Genomic DNA, 24143 nt, shown 5'->3' on the forward strand with positions numbered 1-24143 from the left:
AAAGAGAGTAATGAAGGAGGAGAACATGTTAAATGCATTGGGATATCTATGTTGCAAGCGAAGATGTATGCACTTCATTGATCTTGCAGACATCAGGGAATAGAGGACACGTGTGGCAAAGAAGAGGAAGCGAAAGAAATGAATACCTTCTCACAAGTCTCTCTTGCTTTCTTCAGAATGGCAATAAAAGGCTAAGTTCAAGCCAAAAGGTAAAACCTCTGGTAAATGGAAAAAGGATTTGCAATAAGGCATATCGCAATAGGGGAAGGTCCAAATCAAGAATCTCAACAGTCAGGGCAACAACAATTTTGCAAGACTTCATACATGAAAATGCTTTACCTTAACTTCATATATCTAGCAAACTCCCTAACGGTGATGTGATCACTGAAATGCACCTTCCAATCGGCTTGACAAAGCTTAAAGTATTTGACTCTATTGCAGAAAAGCAAAGGCAAAGAGGGGATGCCGTAGCTTCTTCTCATACTTTGTATACTCTTTGGAAGAAGAACTTTGGATATGTTAAAATCCCAAGGAGGCAAAAAAGTCAAAGTGCAATGTCTGTGATGATTTAAAGCGAGCGATTGAGAGTGCAACATGTCCAAATCAAAGGGAATTATACAAAAAAAATCAAAAATCTCATCATGACCTTATTCGACATTCCAGACAAAAATATGCATTTTGGAAGGAGCAAGCTATTTCACATCCCGATGACTACATGTGCCTTATTGTAGATGGCATGGATCAGAATACAACAACATTGCCTCGTTTTGTTGCCACTCCACCTAAATTACAAGGAAAGCACTTTCTAAAGACACATCTATGTGGAGTGTTAGTGCATGGAATTAAGTTCTTTGCAGATATATGGATTGATTCCTTGCATCTACATGATAGCAATCAAGTTGTAACATCTATTGTGAAGATGTACATGCAAAAAAAGGTCGCCTACCACCGACTTTGAGAATACAAGCTGATAATTACTGGCAAGAAAATAAGAATGTACTCATGTTTGCATTTATCTCCATGCTAGTTGCTCATCAAATCTTCAATGAGGTCGAATGTGGATGTTTGTATGTTGGGCATACACATGAGGATATCGGTCAGGTTTTTAGCACAGTCTCAAGGGAGCTTAAATGCAAGGATGTGGAGACAATAGATGACTTGGTAAGAAGATGTCGTAGGCAAGTTGGTGGTCATAAGGAAAGTACAGTATGTGAGAGGCACGAAAGAATGTATGATTGGAAGAGCTTCATTCTACCTTTCATACAAACGGGTGGTGATGCATTGACAGGTCATACCAATTCACACTACTTTTTTTTTTAAAGATGAAAAACCCGTAATGCAATGGCAACAGTATTCTCATGATACAAAATGGGAACCTAAAGAACCTTACAGTCTCTTAACTTCAATTCCCAGCAAGGAAAGGTATCCAACATGGGCTCCTATACAAGAATTCAATGAGAGGTCTAACTGTGAAATAGAAGGATTAAAAGCATTTATTACATACAAAGAGGAAATGCTCCGGAGATATCCTGATTCGAAGCCTACTTGGAGAGAACACACTACCACTGTAATTAACAAGACATGAAATTTAATAAAGGACCTTGAGAGAATGCGAGGCTCAAAGGATGTCAAGGAAGAATGCAATATGTTTTGGCCAAATGTTCATAACGATTTGCACCCAGCTCCAGTCTTTGAAAATGAATTTGTATCATTACTCCCACATCCATATTGTGGACAAAAGAAGAGAGATTTTATGCCACAAGTAGGGATATAGAGGTCGATTGTTTTGTTGTGGTTCGGCCATCGGATGATGAATATGAGAATGTGAAGTTTTGGGTTGCAAAAGTAGTTGATGTGCAAAGACATGACCAAGGGAGAGCTACAACATTTACAGCGGTATGGTATGAGCCAAAGCGTAGGAAGGAGAATATGGATAACAACACATTGTATACTAATTGTATAATGAAGGAGTGGGTCCCAAATGATGAAGCGGTCTCTCCAGTTTCAACGAAGACAATCATAGTGTCTTGGCATTCAAGAGCAAAGAAATCAAAGAAGAGCATGGGATATGAGGTAGAAGGAAAAATAAAAATACCACAGCAAACTATTTTGCATATACACGAATTTTTAAGGATGCTCGCCATGGAGGAAGTAGAAGGAGACAGCGCAAATGAAGAATGTCCATGATTAAAGCTTTGTATTGAAGTCCATTGAAGGATTTTATTTGGGTACTAGGCAAGAAGCCAATCCAAGACAATTATAATCAGAGTCATCACCTCCTATGTCAAATGAGAGTCAAAATATGCACTGGATGTCTCCCAAGGGTCAAGGCTTGCCAAGACAATAGGGAGTTAATGCAGATGGCACCTGGCAAGGGACTATCACATTGAGCAATAAGACAATGGGGAGTCAATGCACCCAAGGGGCAAGGCTTGGCAAGACAACTTGTGGGAGTTAATGTAGATATGCCACCTGTATTTTGCACTGGATGTCACCCAAGGATCAAGGCTTGGCAAGACAATAGGGAGTTAATGCAGATGGCACCTGTCAAGGGACTATCACATTGAGCAATAAGACAATGGGGAGTCAATGCACCCAAGGGGCAAGGCTTGGCAAGACAAGTGGGAGTCAAATAATTTAGATGGCACCTAGCAAGGGACTGTCATGACATTGAGCAATAAAACAATGGGGAGTCAAATTATGCATATGGCATGAATTGAGGCTCTTTAAGAGCAACAATTTAAATTGTAAACATATGTTCAATCTATATCATTTTGGATATAAAGACTCTAGCTGAGAGCAACGTCTCTCAATGTAATCATATAATAATAGCTATAATTGCTATTATACCTCATTGGTTCAATACAAAACTTGGGTCTTATGGCATCATGTCTTTTTTCTATTTATTAAAAGTTTTAAAAATTTTGTGCATATTGCGAGTGACAATATTATTTTCATCAAATATTTAAGTCTCCTTTAATGGATTTATAAATTTATCACATTAAGGAAAAATATTAAAAATAATTAAATTAACAAATAACTTAGATATAGCTTGAATTTCTAATATAGGATTATTTCAAATTCTTGCATGTTGGTGTAAAAGTATAGATTGAAAAAACAATATTTTTATGTGAATATGATAGTGCCACAAAGTGAACTTTTGATTTGGGAAGAATATTTTCAGAAAGTAAAATTTTGATTTGGGAAGGATATTTTCACAAAGTAAAGTTTTCATTTGGGAAGGATTTTTGGGCTTCGTCCAAAAACAATAGAAAAAGTCCAAAATTAATGAGATAGGTGTTTTGTGTAAATCACAATGTCATGGATTGAGATTTCAACCTCTTCAACAAAGCTATAGCTAGAAATTCCAGCTTTCTAATGCATCAAAAATATCCTAGTCAGATTTTGGGAGTAAAAGTTATGATCAAAATAGTGTCTACTACTTTTCTTGGAAGAGGAGACTCAGATTGTGTAAATCAAATTTTCAGCCTAATATATCATGGACTTAGATTTTGACTTTTTCTACAAAGTTGTATATAGCAATTTAATATTTCTAACACATACAAAATATTTTCAATATCAGTTTGGTATCAAAAGTTATGATCAAAATAGTTGTTGTTTCTTTTTTCCTCGAGGAGGAAATAAAAGATTGCGTAAATTAAATTTCAAACTAATAAATCACAGATTCACATTTCAACCTCTTCTACAAAGTTGTAGATATAAATTCAACATTTCCAATGCATCAAAAAATGCATCAATCAAATTTTGGGATCAAAAGATATGATCAAAATAGTGACTACTACATTTTTCTTGGAAGAGGCCATTTGTTGTGTGAATGCAAAACATCGAGATAGAGGATAACTTTACTCATAGATACTAGTTCCCCAAGTCATTATAAGTGCATCTAAATATCTTTGAAGCATATCTTTTGATAGTGAGTTCCATCTTGAACTCGAATGTCAGATATTGAGTGCAAGATTAAACTAGATGTTGAACATTGAGTTGAAGCTTGTGACTTTATGTTGGACATCATCTTTAAGCTTGTAGTAGATGTCTTGCATCGAGTTCAAGCTTCAACTCCTTCAAGAATGTCAAATTTAACTTCTAAAAGTGCTTAACTTAATGTTTGGCATTTATTTAAATATTATTATTGATAGTACAGAGGAAGATGCTTCTACCACTTCATCTAGCAATGAAACCAATGCAACCAATGATAATGATTCCCTAGAAAGTCATGAAGAGTAGTCCATTTCAAAAATGTATATCCTACTAATCCACTGCTTTTTAGGCATACATGTAGCTCTCTGTATATTGATTTGAAGCTGCTGGGATGAGACCTGTATATGTTCCATATCAACCCTCAAGGAATGTGAAACTCATCTATATTCCTCCAAGTACTAGGGTCTAATAATCATGCCTTCCACTGACACTGGTACAATTGTCTTTTGGTGAGGAGCTCTTGACCCCCTCCCCCCCAACACAACAAGACAAAGCACCTATAGGTGTGCATAGATGCATTTACTCAACTAAAAAAAAATATACGACGCATCTATTTACACGTCTATTAGCGTGTCTACAGACGATGCATTCATAGACGTGTTTATAAATGCGTCTGTAGACGTGCAAATAAATGCCCCTCAAATAGACAGACACATATATAGACATGTTTATAAACACCCTGATAGACGCACTACATAATATTTTTTAAATTTTGTGTGCTTGAATAGAATGCTTTGTATGTTGTGTATGCTATGTAGTTATAGGAATCCCATTTCCACATTGTGTAATTCAATTCTTACATCCAACTGCATTTTAATTAGCACTCTTGCAAGCACATCTATAGCTAACAATTACAATTCCAAATAAAATATTACAACTCCAAAACATTTAGTTCACAAGGTATTAATTGATAGAACGTTGCACAAGAAAATTGAAAGCCAAAAAAATAAAAAGAGTATATATTAATTCATAGCTCAAAAAGTGCTTGTATGTACATATAGCATGAAGCTAAGCCATGTCCTGTGGCTTCAAGTACCAAAAATAAGAGAAGTGCATATACAAGAGGCACGAAGCCAAGCCAGTGGCTTTAAGTACAAAAAAGAGTAGCTAGCACTACTTCTACGACTAATCTAAGTTCTCCACATCCTCACTCCCTTCTACACTCCCTTCTGTGCTCCCTTCTCCGCCTCCTTCTTCCTCATCTTCTTGTGCAGGTTCCTATAAACAAGGGACAACATTTATCAATGTATGAAAAATCAAATCTTTACTTATAATATTGACATTATTTAATTATTTTCAAATACCTCGGGGGGCGCTCCAGTAGCCCGGATATACTACTCCTTAGTAATCAACCCGTCATTATAGAAGTGCCTCCATGTATCTCCTCTGCAATGGTGGTGGTGGTAGGCTGTCTCAATAGGAGTAGGGTACCTAGCCACGATATCAAGCTCCAAGATGACAGAATTTGCAGAGGGGTTAGTACAAAGAAACAACCTCCTAATAAACTACATAAACAGTATAATTTGAGATCGATATTTACAAATTGGGCCTCCCATGATTCAACACCCCCTGCTCCAAAATGCACGCTTCCATATTGCTCCATTTGGATCCTTCATGCCTCCACATGCTACAGACTGGGTTCCTCCCTCGCTGACTTCATTGCTTTCTTCCAGTCATGCTTGTGAACGATGTGGGATGGGCCCCTTGGTGGTTGACCTCCCTCGAGCCTAGTAAGCTCCGCTAGTGCCTGCCTCTTAAGTGAAGATCTTTTATTGCTAAGTATCGTAATTGGCCCATTTCTCTGTGAACTAAACATTGGGGGGGTTAGGATACCTAGAGCAAACAACAACGAGGGTCTCATTAGCCAACCTCTTTGGATGGTCGTTGTAGTGAATAAAGCAATCTCTATAATTGTTAGCAATTATAGAGTGCATGAAGGCCATGATGTCCTTCCCCTGTGCATCCATCAAGATGCCTCCTATTTAAGTGATGTCATAGTAGATCGTACCATCATCCGGAGGCACATCTAAATCATATGAATCATCCTCGTCCCCACCACCCCTCCCAAAGCACTGTGCCATGCATCCCCCACCGCTCTCTCTACTACTAGCCTACTACTGTGTCATGTCAAGCTAGTACGTTGGCCACTCATAGCTGGAGAAGCGACTCTCGACCACACGAGACTATGTGGACCACTCGTAGTTGGAGAACTGAGTTTCGATTACACGGGAGTACACCGACAGCTCTGCGAGGCAGAAGGGCCTCTTGATGACATGGGGGAAGGGGCATAGGATGGCATGGGGGAAGGGGCTCGGTTCTATTAACTCCACTGGGGTTATCTCAGCTGGTGTAGTGTTTGGGTGGTTTGGAGTCTGTAGTGCCGACTCCTGGGGGGTGTTTAGAGTACCCGTCATGTAGCCGTATAACTCCCTAGGACTGGGAGGGTGCCCCAAAAGGTTATATAGCTCCTGAAAGATGGTCTCCCAAAGATCAGGTGAGCCTGAAGAGCTTCCTGGCCACATGATGAATTGAAAAAAAGAAAAAAAGAAGATTACTGATGAGCTGAGAAGAGAAAAAGCAGAGAAAAAGAGAGAAAAAGAGAGAAGGAAAGAGAGTACAAAAGAGAGGAAAAGTGGGGATAAATGAGAGGAGAAAGGAGAGGAAAAGAGAGGAGAAAAAGAGAGAAAAAGTGGGGATAAAAGAGAGGAGAAAGGAGAGGAAAAGAGAGGAGAAAAAGAGAGAAAAATTGGGGATAAAAGAAAGGAGAAAGGAGAGGAAAAGAGAGGAAAAGAGAGGAGAAAAAAAGAGAGAAAAAGAGAGGAGATAAGAGAAAAATTACCACGAAAAGAGAAGGAAAGAGAGGATAAAAGAGAGAAGGAAAGAGAGGAAAATAGAGGAAAAGAGAGGAGAAAAAAAGAGAAAAAGAGAGGAGATAAGAGAGAAAAAGAGAGACGAAAAGAGAAGGAAAGAGAGGATAAAAGAGAGAAGGAAAAAGAGAGGAAAATATAGAGTGCAATCCCTATTTTCAATCATGCTTTCTCTTTCCATCATTCATGCAATCCCCTTCTTCAATCATGCAATCCCTTTCCATCATTCATGCAATCCCTTTCTTCATTCATGCAATCACTTATTTCCATCATTCAATATGCAATCCTTTTCTTGGAAGTGGAACTGGAAAGGGAAAGGGAAGAGGAAAGAGAAAGAAAAGGAAAGGGAAGGGAAGGGAAGGGAAGGGAAGGCCAGGCCAAGGAAAAATAACAAAGCACGTCTATCTTCGCATATAACAGCGTGTCTATAGACACGGCTATTTGTTTCCAAAAACAGAGTAGACACATCTATAGATGCGCTCTTAGACGCGCTCTTAGATGTGCTCTCAGATGCATCTATAAACACGCTCTGACAGACGGACTATTCTAAAAACTCGAAAAGGACATGCGTCCGACACAAAAGCACAACACTAGTACCAAAAACATTCGTTTCTTGGATATGAAAAAGGACGAATCCAAAGGGAGCAACTTTCAAAGAAGTTCAAATGTAAAGAGACTTACCTTGGATAGAGGTATAGAAGCTTCTTGTCCTTCTTCAAAGCTGCTTCTCTTTCTTCTCTTCCTTGTTCACCCTCTTCTCTTGTGTGCTTGGAGATGATTGTGTAAGCTTAGAGATAAGTATGGGTGCTTGGAGATAAGTGTCGATGCTCAGAATTGTGTCTGTTAATAGCAAAGCATGCCACGCAACGCAAAAAGTATGTGAAGAAAAGCAAGCACACTAAAAGTAGGTTTGAAAATCGTATCTATAAGCGCGTCTAATTGCACATCTATATATGCATCTAAATGTGTGTCTAATTGCATGTCTACAACATGGTTTAGATGCACCTATAGACGCGTACCACAAAATAGACACGGGTTTAGACGCGGTATTAGATGCGCCACAAAGTTTTAAGATTAAATATTTGATACAAGAGCAAATTTTTTGGGTTGTTTATTTGTAGGATGTCTTCATCTTCAACAAGTAGCTCCAGTGAGGATGAATCCCTCTGTATCCACCATCACGAAACGTGGTTGGAGCAAAAAATCAAATGTATATGTGATCGATGTCGAGAAAACATGTATCGTGCATGTAGGATTACACTCAATCACATCTCAAAGTATGGAGAATGGGATGTGGCCGTAGACATGGTAAGTGTTAAAGAGTTAAGGTTGATTAAGATACCTATGGGTGTTCATATGTTTGAGTTATGATCCCATTTTAATTTGATAGAGGATGCAGTGCCACACCCGCATATGTTGCCCCATGCTCATCGTGAGGAGGCAAAGCATCGGCAATATGAGGTGGGATCTTCAGGAGGGACCATTACGGATGCATGGAGTGATGATGATAGTAGCCCTCTGCCATTACCTCATGAAGCCGTGGAGGAGGAGGTGTTTGATGATATGGTGCAGGATTTATATGTCCATCAATCCGAAGGGAGGGATGATAGTATGGAGTAGGATGATCTTTTTACCGCAGCATCGACTCCACTGTTTGAGGGGTGCACATTCTTTGTTCTACGTGCCTCCCTTGAGTTACTAAACTTGCAAACCATTTATGGATGGAGAAATGCAATTTTGAATGCATTACTCAAGTAAGCTTTAAAGTCTATTTTGCAAACATGGTGAATTATGCTAGTGGGTCAATTACTCGAATGCTTTTCCTCATTTATGGTCTTCACATGCAGAGGCTATTGTGTAAAATGCTTCCAAGGGAGAATAAATTACCGACCTCAAGAGATATGGCAAGGAAACATGTGACCTCTATTGGAGGATTAGATTACAAGTGCATCCATGCATGTGTCAACGATTACGTTTCATGGACTACATAAGGATGCAAGAGAGTGTCCTACTTGTGGAGAGGCAAGATATAGAGCAGATCTCAAAACCGTGGACATGCCTCGTAAGATTCTACAATATTTTCCCATAATCCCTCGCATCCAACATATGTTCAAGTGCAAATCCATTGTAGAGCTCATGTCATGGCATTCCTCCCATCAATCAACCAATGGCAAGTGGAGAAATCCCACAGATACTCCTACGTGGAAGCATATATATTGAAGACACATGGCCAAGCTTCAAGGAAGAACCTAGGAGCTTGATACTTGGATTGGGTATGGACGGTGTGAACCCATTTGGTCTCAAAAGCACCACTTACAGTGTATGGTCAGTGATATTGGTGAATTATAATCTTCCACACTCTATGGCGATTAAGAAAGGACATGTTATGTTATCCCTTCTAATTCTAGGGAAACATAAAGTCAAAAATCCTAATGTTTATTTGGAGCCTTTGATTGATGAGCTAGAGATACTTTGGAGAGGTATCGAGGTGCATGATGTGAGTAGGCCTCCCTCGTCACGAGAATTTAACTACAAAGCAGTGACTTCCCAAGCTATGGTGAGTGTTCAAGTAAGCATTGCACTTCTAATTATGAGTAGGCAAAGGATGTGGCACCCTAAACCCACCTTCAACTCTTAATTGCATCTATTGTTTAGGTCTCACTACATTGGGTTACCATGCATATCTTGTTTATGGTCCTTCGCTTGTTGCCTCACGAGCAGATGCATTGAATAAGGTCATATATGAGAATCACCATTGATTTCTCCCACCTGATCATACCTGATCATCCTAGATATGTTGCCCCTTGGAATGAAGTCCTCCCACAATCACTCACTGCAGGAGATTGGATGAGAATTTGGGATGGCACGACGACTCCACCACTTGGCATGAGTCAGTAAGGGTTTGTAACTATTGTGTGCTATATTGGCTAGAAATAAAGATTGCCTACTAACACTAGCTTTTGTTTAGATACTCCATATTTTATCGTTTACAATATTGGTCCCACCTCAAGATTAATCACCTGCTTGATCCCATGCATATCTTCAAGAATGTGGCATCTACCATTTGGGAACATTTGAATGGGACATGAGATTCTGCAGGCATAAGGGAGGATCTATGTACCACAAGGAGGATGCGTGAAGCTTCGCCACACGAGAGACCAAATGGGCATGTTTTTTTACCTCGTGCACCGCGGAGGTTATCAAAGCTAGAGATGGTGGCAGTGAAGTGTGCTATTACTACAATTCGTACTCCCACTAGATGCATGAGGTATTTGAAGGGGGCCCTTACAAAGAGCAAGAAAAGAGGTGTAGAGCAATTATATGGCTTGAAATATCATGATTGGCACAAGATGCTCCAAGTAAGTATTTTATGTGCATAATATCTTTTTCCTTTCAAATTTGTGAGTGAATTAGAAGCAACTAATCAACCATTCCTTGTGTGTTCAATTCATACTACCTACTAGCATTTCTCGTAGTGCATCGAAGGACATGAAAGATTGTATTTACAAGATGGGCGAGCTTGTGAGATACTTTACATGATACAAAATGTGATGCGTATCAATGCTCCATGCAAGGTGTTCATATTGCTAATATGGTGTACTTTTTCATTTCTAAGTATGTGAGCTCAAAGGAAATAGATCCCACGACGCTTGAGAATGCTCGAGTTATGTCAATGGAGGTGGTTTGTTTAGTGGAGGAGACATTTTGACGTTCTATTCTCACAAGCCAACTACATCTCATAGTGCATTTGGTGGATGAGATTGCTATATGCGGTACTATACATGCATGATGGTTGTTCTTCCTCAAGCGCTTCATGAAGACCTTGAAGGGTTTCATGAGACAAAATTCAAGACCCGAAGGTAGCATGGCCGAGGGTTGGTTGGTACAAGAGTCACTTGTATATATTTCTAAGTTTCTTGTTGATGTGGATAGCTCTCTCCCACGACTATGGAGAGATGATGAAGACCCAAGGATGACCTCTATTGTGCCTCAAGGGAAAGGATGCAACAAAGTAATAGACACGGAGTTGCTTAATAATATCAACCTCTATTGCGTGCTTAATAGTGATGTGATGAAAAGATGGGTGACAAGATACGAGGATGCAAAGGCAAGAAGACAAGAATAAAGGACCATCTTTCGTACACACCACGGATCTCGTGTGCCATACCCTCAATATCTAAGGGCACTTCCAAAGGATATTGATGTGGATTGGCTACTTGACAAAATGGAGAAAGCAGAGAAAGACGAGGGGATGCATATCACAATGGAAGAATGGGAGTATGCTAGGGGATGCATGAGCAAGGTCGGTATATAGAATGTTATGCATAAGTTAGGAGATTTCAATAATTTAGATTGCTTATTTAATTGATTTTGTCTTGGTGTAGTGCACTATGTTCAATGCTATATGGTGTGAGGGTAAGCATTTTCAAACACAACGGATTGATGATAAGAGAAACACATAAGATTGCAGTGTCATTGCTCGCTTTGAGGGAGCCAATGGAGCCATGGATGATTATTGTGGCATAATCCAAGATATTATTAAGCTTGACTTTCGACGCTTCTTTGTGTATATTTTGGATGTAAAGTGGTTTAAGGACGTGGTGGAAAGAGGCCCTAATGCAACAATCAAATGCCATGCAAGTGGCTTTGTTACTATTGACTCCACAAAGTTTTGGCAAAGTAAGAAGGACACACTAGTACTACCGCAACAATGTGAACAGGTATTGTACACACATATAAAAATACTCACTTTTAAATATTTGTTATCTTCGATGCAAGGAAAATAACATGATTGTATTCGTGTTTGAATTAGGTTGTCTATCAACCAATGGTGGATAATAATAGATGGTCTCATGTTATACCTATTATGCCACGTTCCAAAGTGATGTATAGTACATTTACTAATATGGAGCATATGGAGGATGATCATGGCCATGGAGGTGATGATGACCGTGATACGAGAGAGGAGGATGATCATGAGATAGGAGATATAGATATAGAGGCCATTACTCGTGAGGACGAGCCTACCATCAGTGATGCTAATTTCGATGAGCACATGAGTAGTACAAGTAGTAGTGGGTTGAATGTATTTGTAGATCTAAACACTTGTTTGGATTTTGAAGTAGATAGTTTGGCAAGGGTTGATCTCATTGAGGATGAGATTGAACTGTAGCAGCCCACCATTGATATTGGCAAAACTATTTTACATATTGTCTCATTCTCCTCGCCTCACTTAATTTTTGTATATGTGGGTTTGCAAAAAAGCATTCATGTTTTTGTTAAAATTATGTGCTTTGGTAATCATGGGCAATGTTTGGAAAGCAGTGATGTACATTTATCAGCCTACACCAAAATATCACTTTCTGTATTCTCCATTTTGCATCTAAATACGTGTCTAATTCTCAGTGTAGATGCACTAATAGATGCACTAATACATGTGCAAATAGACGTGATGTTAGATGCAGTGTAGACGCACTAATAGACGCACTAATACACGCACAAATAGACATGTTGTTAGACATAGTGTTAGATGCACCTGTATTTTCTCAGTGTAGACACGCTAATAGATGCATCAATACACGTGCAAATAGACGCACTGTTAGACGCATTAGTAGATGCTCCCATAATTTCTCTATTCAAGCAATGCCTATAGACATGCTTGCTATTTTGCGCATCTATCAAGCATGTTTATAGTTGGTTTGTGTTGTTGTGCAAGTCCATGACGTGTAGAGCTGAAGTAGGTCCAACTGTAAGATACGGGTGACCTCCTCTCGAGGAATGAAATGATCAGGGGCATCCAAGCTATACTTAAAGCTAGGGAGATAGTGCACTTAAAAACCCTATCTCTCAAATTATCTAGATATACAAGCCATATAGGGTAAAAGGGCTAGTAAAGAAGCGGGTGCCTTTAAAATATCAGCATCCTCCCCTATTTTTTCCATGGGAATACCCAATAAAAAGGCATGAAAAAGGCAAAGTATGCTTAGGTTTCAAGATCTTATGGAAAGTTAAGGTAGTCTAAATGTGTCACAATACTGGACCACTAATGTCTTAGAATTGGGTATGTAGGTTTTCCACCAAGTTATTTTTTTTTCTCATTTTTCAATAAATAATTATATCCTTTCTCTATTCGATGCCCTTACATTTTGAAAAAGATATAAAAGACCATAAGCACAACCCCTTACACTTTGGAAAAGATAGCGGTGCACAAGACTAGCCCCTTTACCCTAGAAGACTCCAATGCTAGCCTGGGTAATCTTCCCCTTGGGTAAGGCCAAGACTCTCATAATGGAGATAGGTGACTGTATGGAAGATGCATCAATCTAGAGCAGCATCATAGCAAACTCTGTAGTAAATAATCTGATGCAGGACTGATGGCTTACTCCTGACCATCTTGGACAACGTGGTCATCTGAAGTCTCTCAAAACGTCACCATTAAGGATCCTAAATATCACCACCTCAGAAGGGTTCTGCAGACATGGCAGTAGGTCTCACAAGCATGTCAAATAGCCAACCTGGGATGATAGAAGTGGCCTAGCTTGAAGTCCTCTTCATTTTGGTACTAGGCATTCTATACAACTTCGTATTGCCAGCATGTCCTGCCAAAAGAAACCTATATCATGATTAGTACCTTAAAGGAGCAAGAAAAATAATAGCCAGGAATATTAATATTCACAGTATTTGCCAACTCCAAGTCATATAGCCAATTGCAAAGCATGTCCTCCTTATAGCTATTATCCTCCCTCTTCTCCGGGTCTGGTTCTGTGAGGAGGTCATCCAACATTGTTCTTAGATAGAACATGAGCATTCCAACGTCTTTTGGTTATGCCATAGATTTGCAATAGGTGGATCGGTCTACAAAGTTTTGGGGCTAGATTTCAAATCGGGCTCTTAGTTGTGTCTGTACTACACTTAAATAGGGAGGGAGTTCGTTGAGCCGGCCTTCTCGTTCTTCTTTCATACAACATGACATGTCCACTTCTCATCATTCGGCTAAGGTGGGTAGTCTTCTCTATCAACATGTTGGAACTCTAGCAAAAATATGAAAAGATAATGTGCGAGCAATGACTTCCATACATGGAAGTTACAGAAAGAATCACAAATACATGGGATGATCAATGTCACAAGAATCTACATGAACTCTGAAACGAATGAATTGTAAATGAATCCTAAATCCTAAATGAATGAATTGTATGATAATAGAAGCAAACCACCATGCTGGTGGCAATTAATATCTTAGTGTGCAAGAGAGTTCATTGAGCCTGGTCTTATCATTCTTCTTTCATATGACCTGACATGTCCATGCCCTTCTCATTCTTCTTTCATATGACTTGACATGTCCACCTGTCATCATTTGGTACTTAAATAGAGAGAGTTCATTGAGCCCGGCCTTCTCATTCTTGTTTCATATGACCTAACATGTCTACCTCTCATCATTCAACTGAGTTGGGTAGTCTTTTCTATCAGCATTTTGGAACCCTAGCAAAGATATGCAAAGATAATGTGAAACCAACTTAGTTTAATTGAAATCTTTTGTCTCACATTATTATCCTTGGTGTGTCAAAGGACATTATCTAGTCACATAGGCTCGGGGGTTACACCACTAAGAAAGCCTAGGTATCATATTTGTTCAAAACCCACTCTTGTTATTGTAAACCTGTTAAATTTTTTCCAAAAGTGGATTTAAAATACCCCTCCTTTTCAATGCAGGTGGTATGCTAAAACTTAGGGGGTTCAGTATACATAAACCCTCTATATTTGGATTTTCAATCCACACAATTCTTCAAGTTGGTTATCACACTCTTGGAGATCTCCTTTGAGAAAGAGACATCACCTCCTTTCAATTTCTCTAGTGCTGCTTAAATGTGCCAGAACTTCATGGTTCTCTTATATTAGGACAGATGTGCATTGTCTTCTTCAGCACATCATGGAGGTCTATTGGTAAGCTAGAAAGCTTGAATCTACCATCTTTACTAGTCTAAGCATTGGGTTATACATCTAGGTGGCTAAGATCTACCGGGCTGGGAGTTAATTACCAGCCACCGCAGTGTAGAGTACAATTAATTACTAGTCATCAGCTTGCATGATTAGTAGAGTGCATTGTTAATTACTAGCTAATTACCAAGACGGTGGCGTCTACAGTTAGTTACCACCACCGGGCTTGCAATATGATCAGTAAAGTGCACAGTTAGTTACTAGTGATAGAGCTTGCATGCTCAGTAGAGTGCCGTTAATTACCATAGTTAATTACTAGTTAATTACCAAGATGATGGCATATGCTTTATGATTACTAGCCATGTTGTAATTAATTGCCACTATCACTAGTGATGAGATGGTGATGGTGCCTAAGATTCCAGCGGGTTGGCAACAATTAATTATCAGCCATCGTGGTGGCCTGCAATTAATATGGCTCATGATTATTTGGATGTCACCCTCCTCATATTTTTATTAATTAAGGTGGTAGTCATGATTATTTGGATGGAACACCAAGCATCCAGACCTCCAACCAGCATGGCAGGGCTCGACTTTATAAATATATAAGAGCTATGGCATTTGGCATTTGGCATTTTGCTATGTTGCTCTCATCCGCCCTTGCTCTTCTAATTTGCTCCATGCACCCTCCTCCAGCTCTCTTTCGCCCCTGCTCTACTTTGCTCCATGCTCCCTCCTCCAACTCTCATAAATCCCCTCCTCATTCGCTCCACTACTCACCCACTCATCTTCACCATACCTATTATAACTACTACCACCCCTCGATGCAATGTCAATGTTGTCTGCCTTCTCGTATAAGGTGTTTGCGTTGCACTCTGTAGGACTAGAAATGTTGGCTCTTTTGGAATCCTTTTGTTTTCTTGCTTGCCCCAAAAGGGGACCCCTCAAGGGCCATATTGTCAATTGCATTTTCCTTGGTTGCACAAGGAAAAACATTTTCCTTGGTGCACTAATATATAACTCCAAGAACCAACATGGTGGTTGTCATAGATCTCCTTCTGTTTGCCAATGCGGTGGTCATCATAGATCTCCTTTTGTAATAAGTGAAAAAGGTAACTCCATACCTCCAAGAACAAGCGCGGTGGTCTCTCCAAGCCAACCTTGAATTTTCATGATTTGCATGGGCGCTCTGTCCGGTGAGAGGTGGCCAAGTTACTATAAAAGGCTGGGCGATGACAGGTGTCAAGCCAGAGACTATGCTGGGACAGTGTTCAGAATGATACATTGCCTCTCATTGTTATGCTAGGAACCAGTGGAGTGGTCTCTCCAAGCCAACCTTGAATTTTCTTGATCTGCATGGATGTGCTGCACGATGATAAGTGGCAAAGGTGCAGCAAAAGACTGCTCAATGACAGGTGGTCAGGCCAAAGTCTGCGTTGCACAAAGCAGTGTAGAGAGATGCATGATGTAGTCAGGTGGTGCACTGTGTGAAGCAAGACAAAGCTGCCATGTGTCGAGATCTATGTTGTTCATAATAAATAGATTGTGTCTCATTATTATGCCAGTGCGGCATCATTACGTCGGGAAAATTTTTGACGAGAGTGCAGGTCCATCCAAAATTCAAAATCTCACCCAAGAGCATGTCGCGGCCCCAAAATGGCCCCAAAAATAATTTCACGATTGGCTACACCCAAGCAAATGTTGACCCATGTTGAGAGGAGAAAAAAAAATAATTATAAGTACAAAGTAAAGTAAAAAGGAGTATCATTTTAAGAGAGAGGAATGAGTTTTAAGAATTTCAAAGGAAATTAAAGAGAGAATTTTGCTAATTTTTAAAGAAAGCATTTTAAGAGTTTTAAACAAACAATTTTAAAGAAAGAATTTCTAAGAAAGAAAGGAGAAACTAGGAAAATTTTAGTCAAATTAAGGAAAAAAATAGGTAGAATTTAAGGACGTAAGGGGCTAGATTAGGGGAAAGAAGGGGGAAAGTTGGAAAAGGGAGACGGGTTGAGAGAAACTAGGAGTTAGAGAGAGTGTGGAGGGGACTTTTATTTGGCAAGCGGAGAAAAGGAAGTTTTCAAAAAGGGGGTTTCCAATGGGGTATAAAGGGAAGAAATGTAAAATGCATGGATAAAATAGAAAAAAGGATTTTGTGTGTGTTTTTGGGGGGGGGGGGAGAGAGAGAGAGAGAGAGAGAGAGAGAGAGAGAGAGAGAGAGCATAACTTTGGTTGGAAGATGGAATTAAAATTACTTTCCATTGTCAAGTTCGTCTTAAATATTCTAATTGAAGTTTATATGTCAATAAAATATGTGCGCTTATTCCCACCACTATTGTCTTGGTCTTGTTTTCTAGTCTTGACTAAGTAATCATATATACTTTTGAGAGATTTATGGGCTTTTAATGAGAAAGAAAACATTTAAAGTCATTTGATAATTTATAAACTATGGAAAAGGAGGTATGTCTTTGAATAAAACATTGATTGAACTTTAGGATTACACTGAATTGGCTCTTTGGAGAGGACACATTGCTTGGGTTGAAACATGTAGACCCAAATACTTTCCTTGGATTGAAACATGTAGACCCCAAAATGACCTTTTGGGAGAGAAGGACACTCAAAGATTGTAATTGGGTGGGAGAGGAAGTAGTGCATGATTTGAGTTTTAAGCTTGGGAAAAGCTAATTGATTGGATGGATGATTGTGAGGGTTCTTAAAAGCGGTGTATAGGATGAGTTTCAAGAGTTGGATGACTTATACGGTTGGACGACTGGTTGAAAGTAGGCGGCAATTGATGTGGGGGTTAGTCAAATATGGTGCAAAGGAGAGAGGTCATGGGGGGATATGGGAAAGGAGGTAGTGAGGAAGACTCTTGGGCTAGGATGTGGGAAAGATTGGAGGCGATTGGTAAATAGAAAGGAGGGTGGTGAAGAGTTGAGCTAGGAGAGGAGGAAGGGGCGAAGATGGAGATCAGCAAGTTGGTTGAGGCTGGCAAATAATTGGAGGGTTGCTAACTTTCCAAGTGTATGATGACTAGAAGAGAAGAGATTCCGTAAGGAGAGAAGGAAGCAGCTCCACAGACCAGCACTAGTAAGACAAGACAGAAGGGAAAGGCCGTCAGGAAGAGCGAAGATGTGCCAAAATGGAGGGGGTAGAAGCCAGCACTGGCACAACGAAGTGTGAAGAGGTTGAGAAGCTCCGCCCAAAATAATAAAGAGAACCGCCACCTCCGCCAAAATAAAGGCCACGTTGGGAAGCGCCGCCAAACACAGAATCGCCGCCTCCGCTAGGTGAGAAGCGGCGCCGCTGGGATCGCCACCCTTTAACGCGCCACAGTATTGTGCATGGAAGTGGGGGAGCTCCGCCAAAGAGAGGCGGAGATTAACGGCCGCCCATGCCAACAAAGCGCCAACCCCCGCTCCGCCCTGTCTTCTATTGAATAGCCGCCGTCGCTCAGCCCGATCAACAGGCTCGCTTGCTCTTTCGCTGCTTTCGACATCTCCTCCGCCTCGTACCCCTCCGCTTTCACCACCTCGCTCCATCTCCTCCTCTCCACCTTCACTGATGCACTCTCCACTGCCTTCCCTATCCTTGGTGCCACATACACCTCGTCCACCATCCTCATCCCCTCCCCCCCGCACCCCCCCGCTCCCACCGCATCGAATATCGCCCCGTAGTAATTCAATGCCTCCACAAACCTCTCGCTGAACCCCCCCGACCCGCACCCCAGCTCGTCCTCCGCCACTGTCACCACCCTTGGTCGTACTCCCCTCATCGCCTGCATGAACGACGACACCGACGTCGTGCTCCTGTGTGGTAAGTGCGGCAAATGCACCATGCAGTTCACCACCAGCACCTCGCCCTCCAGTATCTTCAGACTAGACGATCGGAAGTCGTACTCGCGGTCGACTCTCACCTGGCAGAAGGTGAGCTGGAGGCCCAGCGATGCCGCGAACTCCACCAGGCGCCTTCCGGTTTGCTGGATCGTCGGGAGCTGGCCGGATTTCGGATTCGGCCTGTATAATGCGGTGATCCGAAGTTGTGGTGGCCCTCCCGCGCGTGAAACGAAGGATTGGAGCAAGGATGCCCATTGAATGCCCTCCATGATCTCGTAGTCCACAATGTGAACCCTCTCAGCTCCCTCGATAGCCTCCATGATCGATTGATTTGCAGTGAAATGCGCAAATCTTGTGAATGGAGTCATCTCGTGCAATATCTGCAAGCCAGCGAAGGTATAGTCTCGCAGCATCTCGTTGTTCTCCGTCCTCCTCAGTAGATGACGGCCATCCAACCATGACGACAGCGCGTCGCTGAAATCTGCGGCTACTCTCTCCATGATAGTGCCTGTGTGAGAAACCACTTCGTTTAACCTTGCCAAGATCACATACGCGACATCCAAATTGCGGGCTTCGACTGCCTCCGCTCCCGCCACGAGCAGGTGCACAATGGTTATTTCATCGTAATAATTTCCTCCACCACCTGAAAAAGCATCGGAACCATTTGCAGATTTACCAGACCTAAGTACTCGTCCAGAGGATCTCTGATCATCTTCGTCTGACTCACCACAGCTTGACAATTCAAGTGGCTCCTGCATGTTCATGAGGCTTCCCGACGATAGCTCCTGAATCTCGATGTCGTCGCCAGATCCAAAGTCTGAACTTGCGAGAAACTCATCGATGAAGCTGCTAGTCTGATCTCGCCATCCAACGTTCGCGTCATCGAGATTACAATTTAGAAGTGACTCCATGTATAAGCAAGTTAGGGGATTGCCAGAGGATGATCACATCAGCTCTAAAGAGGCGTCATTAATGATTCCTATCAGCAAGACATTAGTCGTGGCGTTTCAGTTGCAAAGAGTTTCAGGGGGAAACCGTGTCTTGTAAACCTCTATTGTTTGTTGCGCAAAAAATGCAACAAGCTGCGCAGCGGCAATCAGTTGTGAAAAAAAATTAAACAGCGATTGCATATATTATTGAGCATTGAGGTATACGAATTTCTTTCAGGAGGCGCTCCATTCAGAGGGCTAAGCTAAAATCGACTTAAGGAAGCGGATACTTTCGGTTAGAACGATGATAGCGGTTGCAGAGGAAAATCACCCCTTAAGGTGCCTTTGGTTTCTCAGTTGCTCTCAGGCTTGTCGATCACGTTTGCCTATGAATAGGGCGGGGAGTAGGTCGAGGTGAAAGTAGACAGTAGATCGTTGAGGTTTAAAAGTCCAAAAGGTGGTCCGATTGTTTTCGCCTACGAGAGTGCATTGGACACTTGGGAAAATGTCTCAACTTACAACATCACGACCAAAGCTGCATATATGTTAAGCACTATGACACACAGAGGCAGAAGAGTAAATTTAATCGATTTAAGGATGTGGATGCTAATCGGATAGAGGGTTGAGATAGAGGGATGATAGAGGGTTGAAGGGGAAAATCGCCAGGCTTAGTTGCTCTCAGACGTGCCTATCACGATGGTCCATGTGTAGGGCGGGGGGTTGGTAGGCTCGAGGTACAAGTATAGAGGTTTTCAAAGTCCAAAATGGGGTCTGCCAGGAACAGAGTCTGAAAGTTGCAAGACATCCAGAAATTCTACGCAAATCCTTTCAATATCGATACGAAAATTCTTGGGATCGAATATTCAAGGGCTCGGTAGTCGTAGTTTGGTGCGTATGTGACGAGAGCTGAGCAGATACTATGCTTTATGCAACTTGGAAAAGCAGACCGGCACCGGCAAGTCGTCCAGGCAATGAATCTGTCCTGCCTCAAATTTCTCGAAGGTATATTTCACGACTCTAGTGAATCCCTGGAATTTTCCCAGACTCGAGCTTTCGAATTCTGAGATCCTGGCGCGTTCTTGAAATAATGTAAGAATCGGCTGCCAACGCATGGACGATTGTTCGGACTTCGCATCAAACCACTTGCCTTTATTTTGGAGAGCTGGAAATCGAACAGTTTACCTCCACAACAAACAACCTTTCTGTGCCTTTCAGGAATTTTACGACACATGTCAAATACTGCCCAGACTAATCACCGCCCAGATGCAGCTTTGACGCCTGAGCAAACTTGTGCGGGTCTCATAAGTACACGAGTACGAAGGTTTGCAAAGGCGAATTTCCCTTGGAGATCGACATGCTCATTGCGGTCCTTGGAAGCTTCGGTACCTCACCCTGAAAAGCATCGCGAACACCCGCTCAACAGAGGCCACGATTGCATGCACAGCAAGGAATCCGTCATGGGCGGCCAACGCTCCTGCCGCATTGTCCACTTTTTCTCCCGACCTTGCAATTGCAAATTCAACGAAGCTGACATTGCAGGAACGATGCACCACCCACAGTCCCACACAGGTAACATTTCAAAGCCCCCCAACACATCACTACGGGACCTGTCAGATTTGAAAATGAAAATCTTACATCAAGTGGTCGTCTCATGACCTAGATAAAAGCTATATCGCCTAATGCGGCGCCGTTAGCTTGAACGGAGCTTGAAAGCGCCCTTCAATAAGTAGTGGAGTTTGAAAAGTAGACACGCTTCTATGATAGCGCTATTTCATAGTCATGCTCGGCATGCTCCTCTCCACCTTAACATATAGAAACTTCCAATAGGAAACGCGAACGAGTGAGCATGAGTTAACACCGTGATATAAAATCATATGGCGTGAACCTATAAGGCGAAATGTAAAAGGTCCTTCAAAGGAGGGTACAAAATCATACCCCCACTAAAAAATGTGGACTAAAGAAGATCCAACTCTACCTCATTTGCCCTTGTGTAAAACATCACCTTCTCCCTTAGTCTCATCCTTTACATCAAACACACAATTCAACACTTCTCAACTTGTGTATTTCATCATAATTTACAAAAAAAAAAATCCTTTGAAATAGATATGGGAGTAGCAAATGAACTAAAGCAAACACTTTGGTAGGGTAATTTAGATCCTAGGAGACATCAAAAGTTGAGTACTATCTAAGAGAGGTTGTGCGTACATATACCTTCTTGGTTCTACAATACACCATTTAAAAATAAAACCAAATTGTTTAGCAATGTGTGCATATGGGGGTAACAAAGGCAAAAAAACTCATTATTTTTACAAAATAAACCATTTTATAGTTGACTTAATAGGTGAGTATTTTTTTAAACTTGGTTTTTAATCTACTTTGAACTTGTATATCATCATAGGGGACCCAACTTATTGAGTGCTTTTCTTTAAACTTTTTTTTAATTAGAAGATCATACACTCTACACTTTTCTTTGCCTCTTCCCATGTCCTTAATACCAACATCTACCTCATTTTGTGATGCAACACAACATCCATCTCATGCTTGATGCAGCCAACATTATGGCAAGGGCACATATGCTTTTGTCCTTTAACTCTACCATGGAGTGTCTTTTTTCACACTTTCTATACCAAAGGAGCCATTTTCACTCAATAATATGGTAGATCGATGTGTAAAAATCCTACGTAAGTTGTGAAAGGCCCTTACACTTGCTAAAAGGGAGCTTGTTTTACAAGGCCACATAGAAATAATCTCTCTCTCTCTCTCTCTCTCTCTCTCTCTCTCTCTCTCTCTCCCTCTCTCTCTCTCTCTCCCTTTCTAAAATTCCCCTCTCTTTGTCCAATTTCCTTGTGCCCTTTTCCTACTTTCTTACTAACACTATATTAGAGAATTTGGAAAATCTAGATAATTTGGGAATTTTTTAGGGGTTACAATCATGTCGTGTTTAGTATTTTCAATTGATTGTGCCCCTAGATTTGGCCATCTATCCAAACTTCACACATATACATGGTTTACATCAATAGCAATAAAATGATAAAATGTTGAGGTTTTGACTAACATGTTATTGACCTTTCTCAAACAAAGGTGGTGCTTAAAAACATTGTTTGTATTGTTTAGTTGTAATCATATTTGGAAGGTTCATTTTCAATTATAAAACCAACACGAGTCCTTGATAAGTGGGACTTTTGAGGAATTGCAATTATGTTTAATTGAGTGCACTCAATTGAATTTCTCTCTAGAATTGGTTCACAACTCACACTTTGAAATGTGCATGTTCAACATTAGTTGGGAAGAAATCACAACAACACAAAGCACCCACAGACGCACACACAGACATGTTTCTTTAACTAAAAAAAAACTTACCAGCGCATCTATTTATGCGTCTACAAACCCGCATCTATAGGCGCATCTATATAATAGGCAGACGCGCCTATAGACGCGCTTTTAAACGCTCTGTAGAAATTTTTTAAAAAATAGAAAGATGCATATATAGACGCGCTTATAGACGCTCTACATAATATTTTTTTTAATAAAAGCAGAATTTTGTGTAGTTGAACAGAATGCTGTGTATGTTGTGTATGCTATGTGGTTACAAGAATCCCATCTCCACATTGTGCAATTCAATTCTTACAGCCAACCGCATTTTAATTAGCACGATTCCAAGCACATCTATAGCCGACGATTACAATTCCGAATAAAACATTACAACTCCAAAACCCCCTGCTCCAAAATGCACGTTTCCATATTGCTCCATTTGGAACCTTCATGCCTCCACGTGGTGCAGACTAGGGTCCGCCTTTGCTGCCTTCATTGCTTTCTTCCACTCACGCTTGTGAGCGGTGTGGGGTTGGCCCCTTAATGGTTGACCTCCCTCTCTCCTGGCAATCTCGGCTAGTGCCTGCCTCTTAAGCGAAGATCTTTTATTGGAAAAGTATCATAACAATCTTTGACTTGGCCCATTTATCTATGAATTGAACATTGGGGGGATTGGGATACCTAGAGCGAACAGCAACGAGGGTCTCATCATCTAAATTTTTGGCTGGTCTTTGTAGTGAATAAAGCAATCTTTGTAGTTGTTAGCAATTAGAGAGCACATGAAGGCAATGATGTCCTTCCCCCGTGCATCCATCAAGATGCCTCCTGTCTAAGTGATGTCATAGAAGATCGTACCATCACCCTCTGGCACATCTGCAGTGATTGTTTATGTGCTTGCAAGCTGTACAATCTGCGGGAATCCTCAATGTGTCATCAGTGGACCGATGAGATGCATGCCATGTCATCAACTCCTCTATGGATTTGCATCAGAACATGTGCTGTATTCTTGCAATGATGGGAAAGTGTCTCAAGACCTTTACCGGTATCCGGTCACCCTGCAAGTCATCTCTATATTGTTGTTCCCCACACTTCGAACAACTAGCCAAATCTCCATGCTCATGATGAAAGAGAATACAATAATTATGGCAAGCATGGATGGTATCATAATCCATACCCACTGTTGTTAGCATCTTCTTCGCTTCATCTCTTGATGTAGGCATGGTATTTGGTGCAGGCCACATCTTCTGGAGCAAACATACATAGGCTTGGAA

At 41.0% G+C, this 24143-nt stretch overlaps 1 protein-coding gene across 1 annotated transcript; it reads right to left on the reverse strand.

Moving 5' to 3' along the window:
- Positions 1-17734: 17734 nt before the first annotated feature.
- Positions 17735-20026, reverse strand: LOC147883575 (DELLA protein GAIP-B-like). Its single transcript, XM_087399520.1, has 2 exons — positions 18494-20026; positions 17735-18380 (listed from the first exon to the last, which is right to left on the reverse strand). Exons 1-2 carry the CDS (start codon positions 19540-19542, stop codon positions 17735-17737), a joined length of 1695 nt encoding a protein of 564 aa, XP_087255646.1. The 5' UTR covers positions 19543-20026.
- Positions 20027-24143: the final 4117 nt, after the last annotated feature.

This window comes from Dipteris shenzhenensis, chromosome 28, assembly GCF_047967505.1.
Source record: "Dipteris shenzhenensis isolate YYH24624 ecotype China chromosome 28, Dip_SZ_1.0, whole genome shotgun sequence".
NCBI classification, from domain to species: Eukaryota; Viridiplantae; Streptophyta; class Polypodiopsida; order Gleicheniales; family Dipteridaceae; genus Dipteris; species Dipteris shenzhenensis.

Bases quoted from the DNA above. Each gene is read 5' to 3' on its own strand.
- LOC147883575 (XM_087399520.1), bottom strand. From the start codon at position 19,542: ATGGAGTCACTTCTAAATTGTAATCTCGATGACGCGAACGTTGGATGG. The intron at 18,381-18,493 runs GTTTGTGGAGGC...CACCAAGGATAG, and splicing joins TCGGGGGGGTTCAGCGAGAG to GGAAGGCAGTGGAGAGTGCA.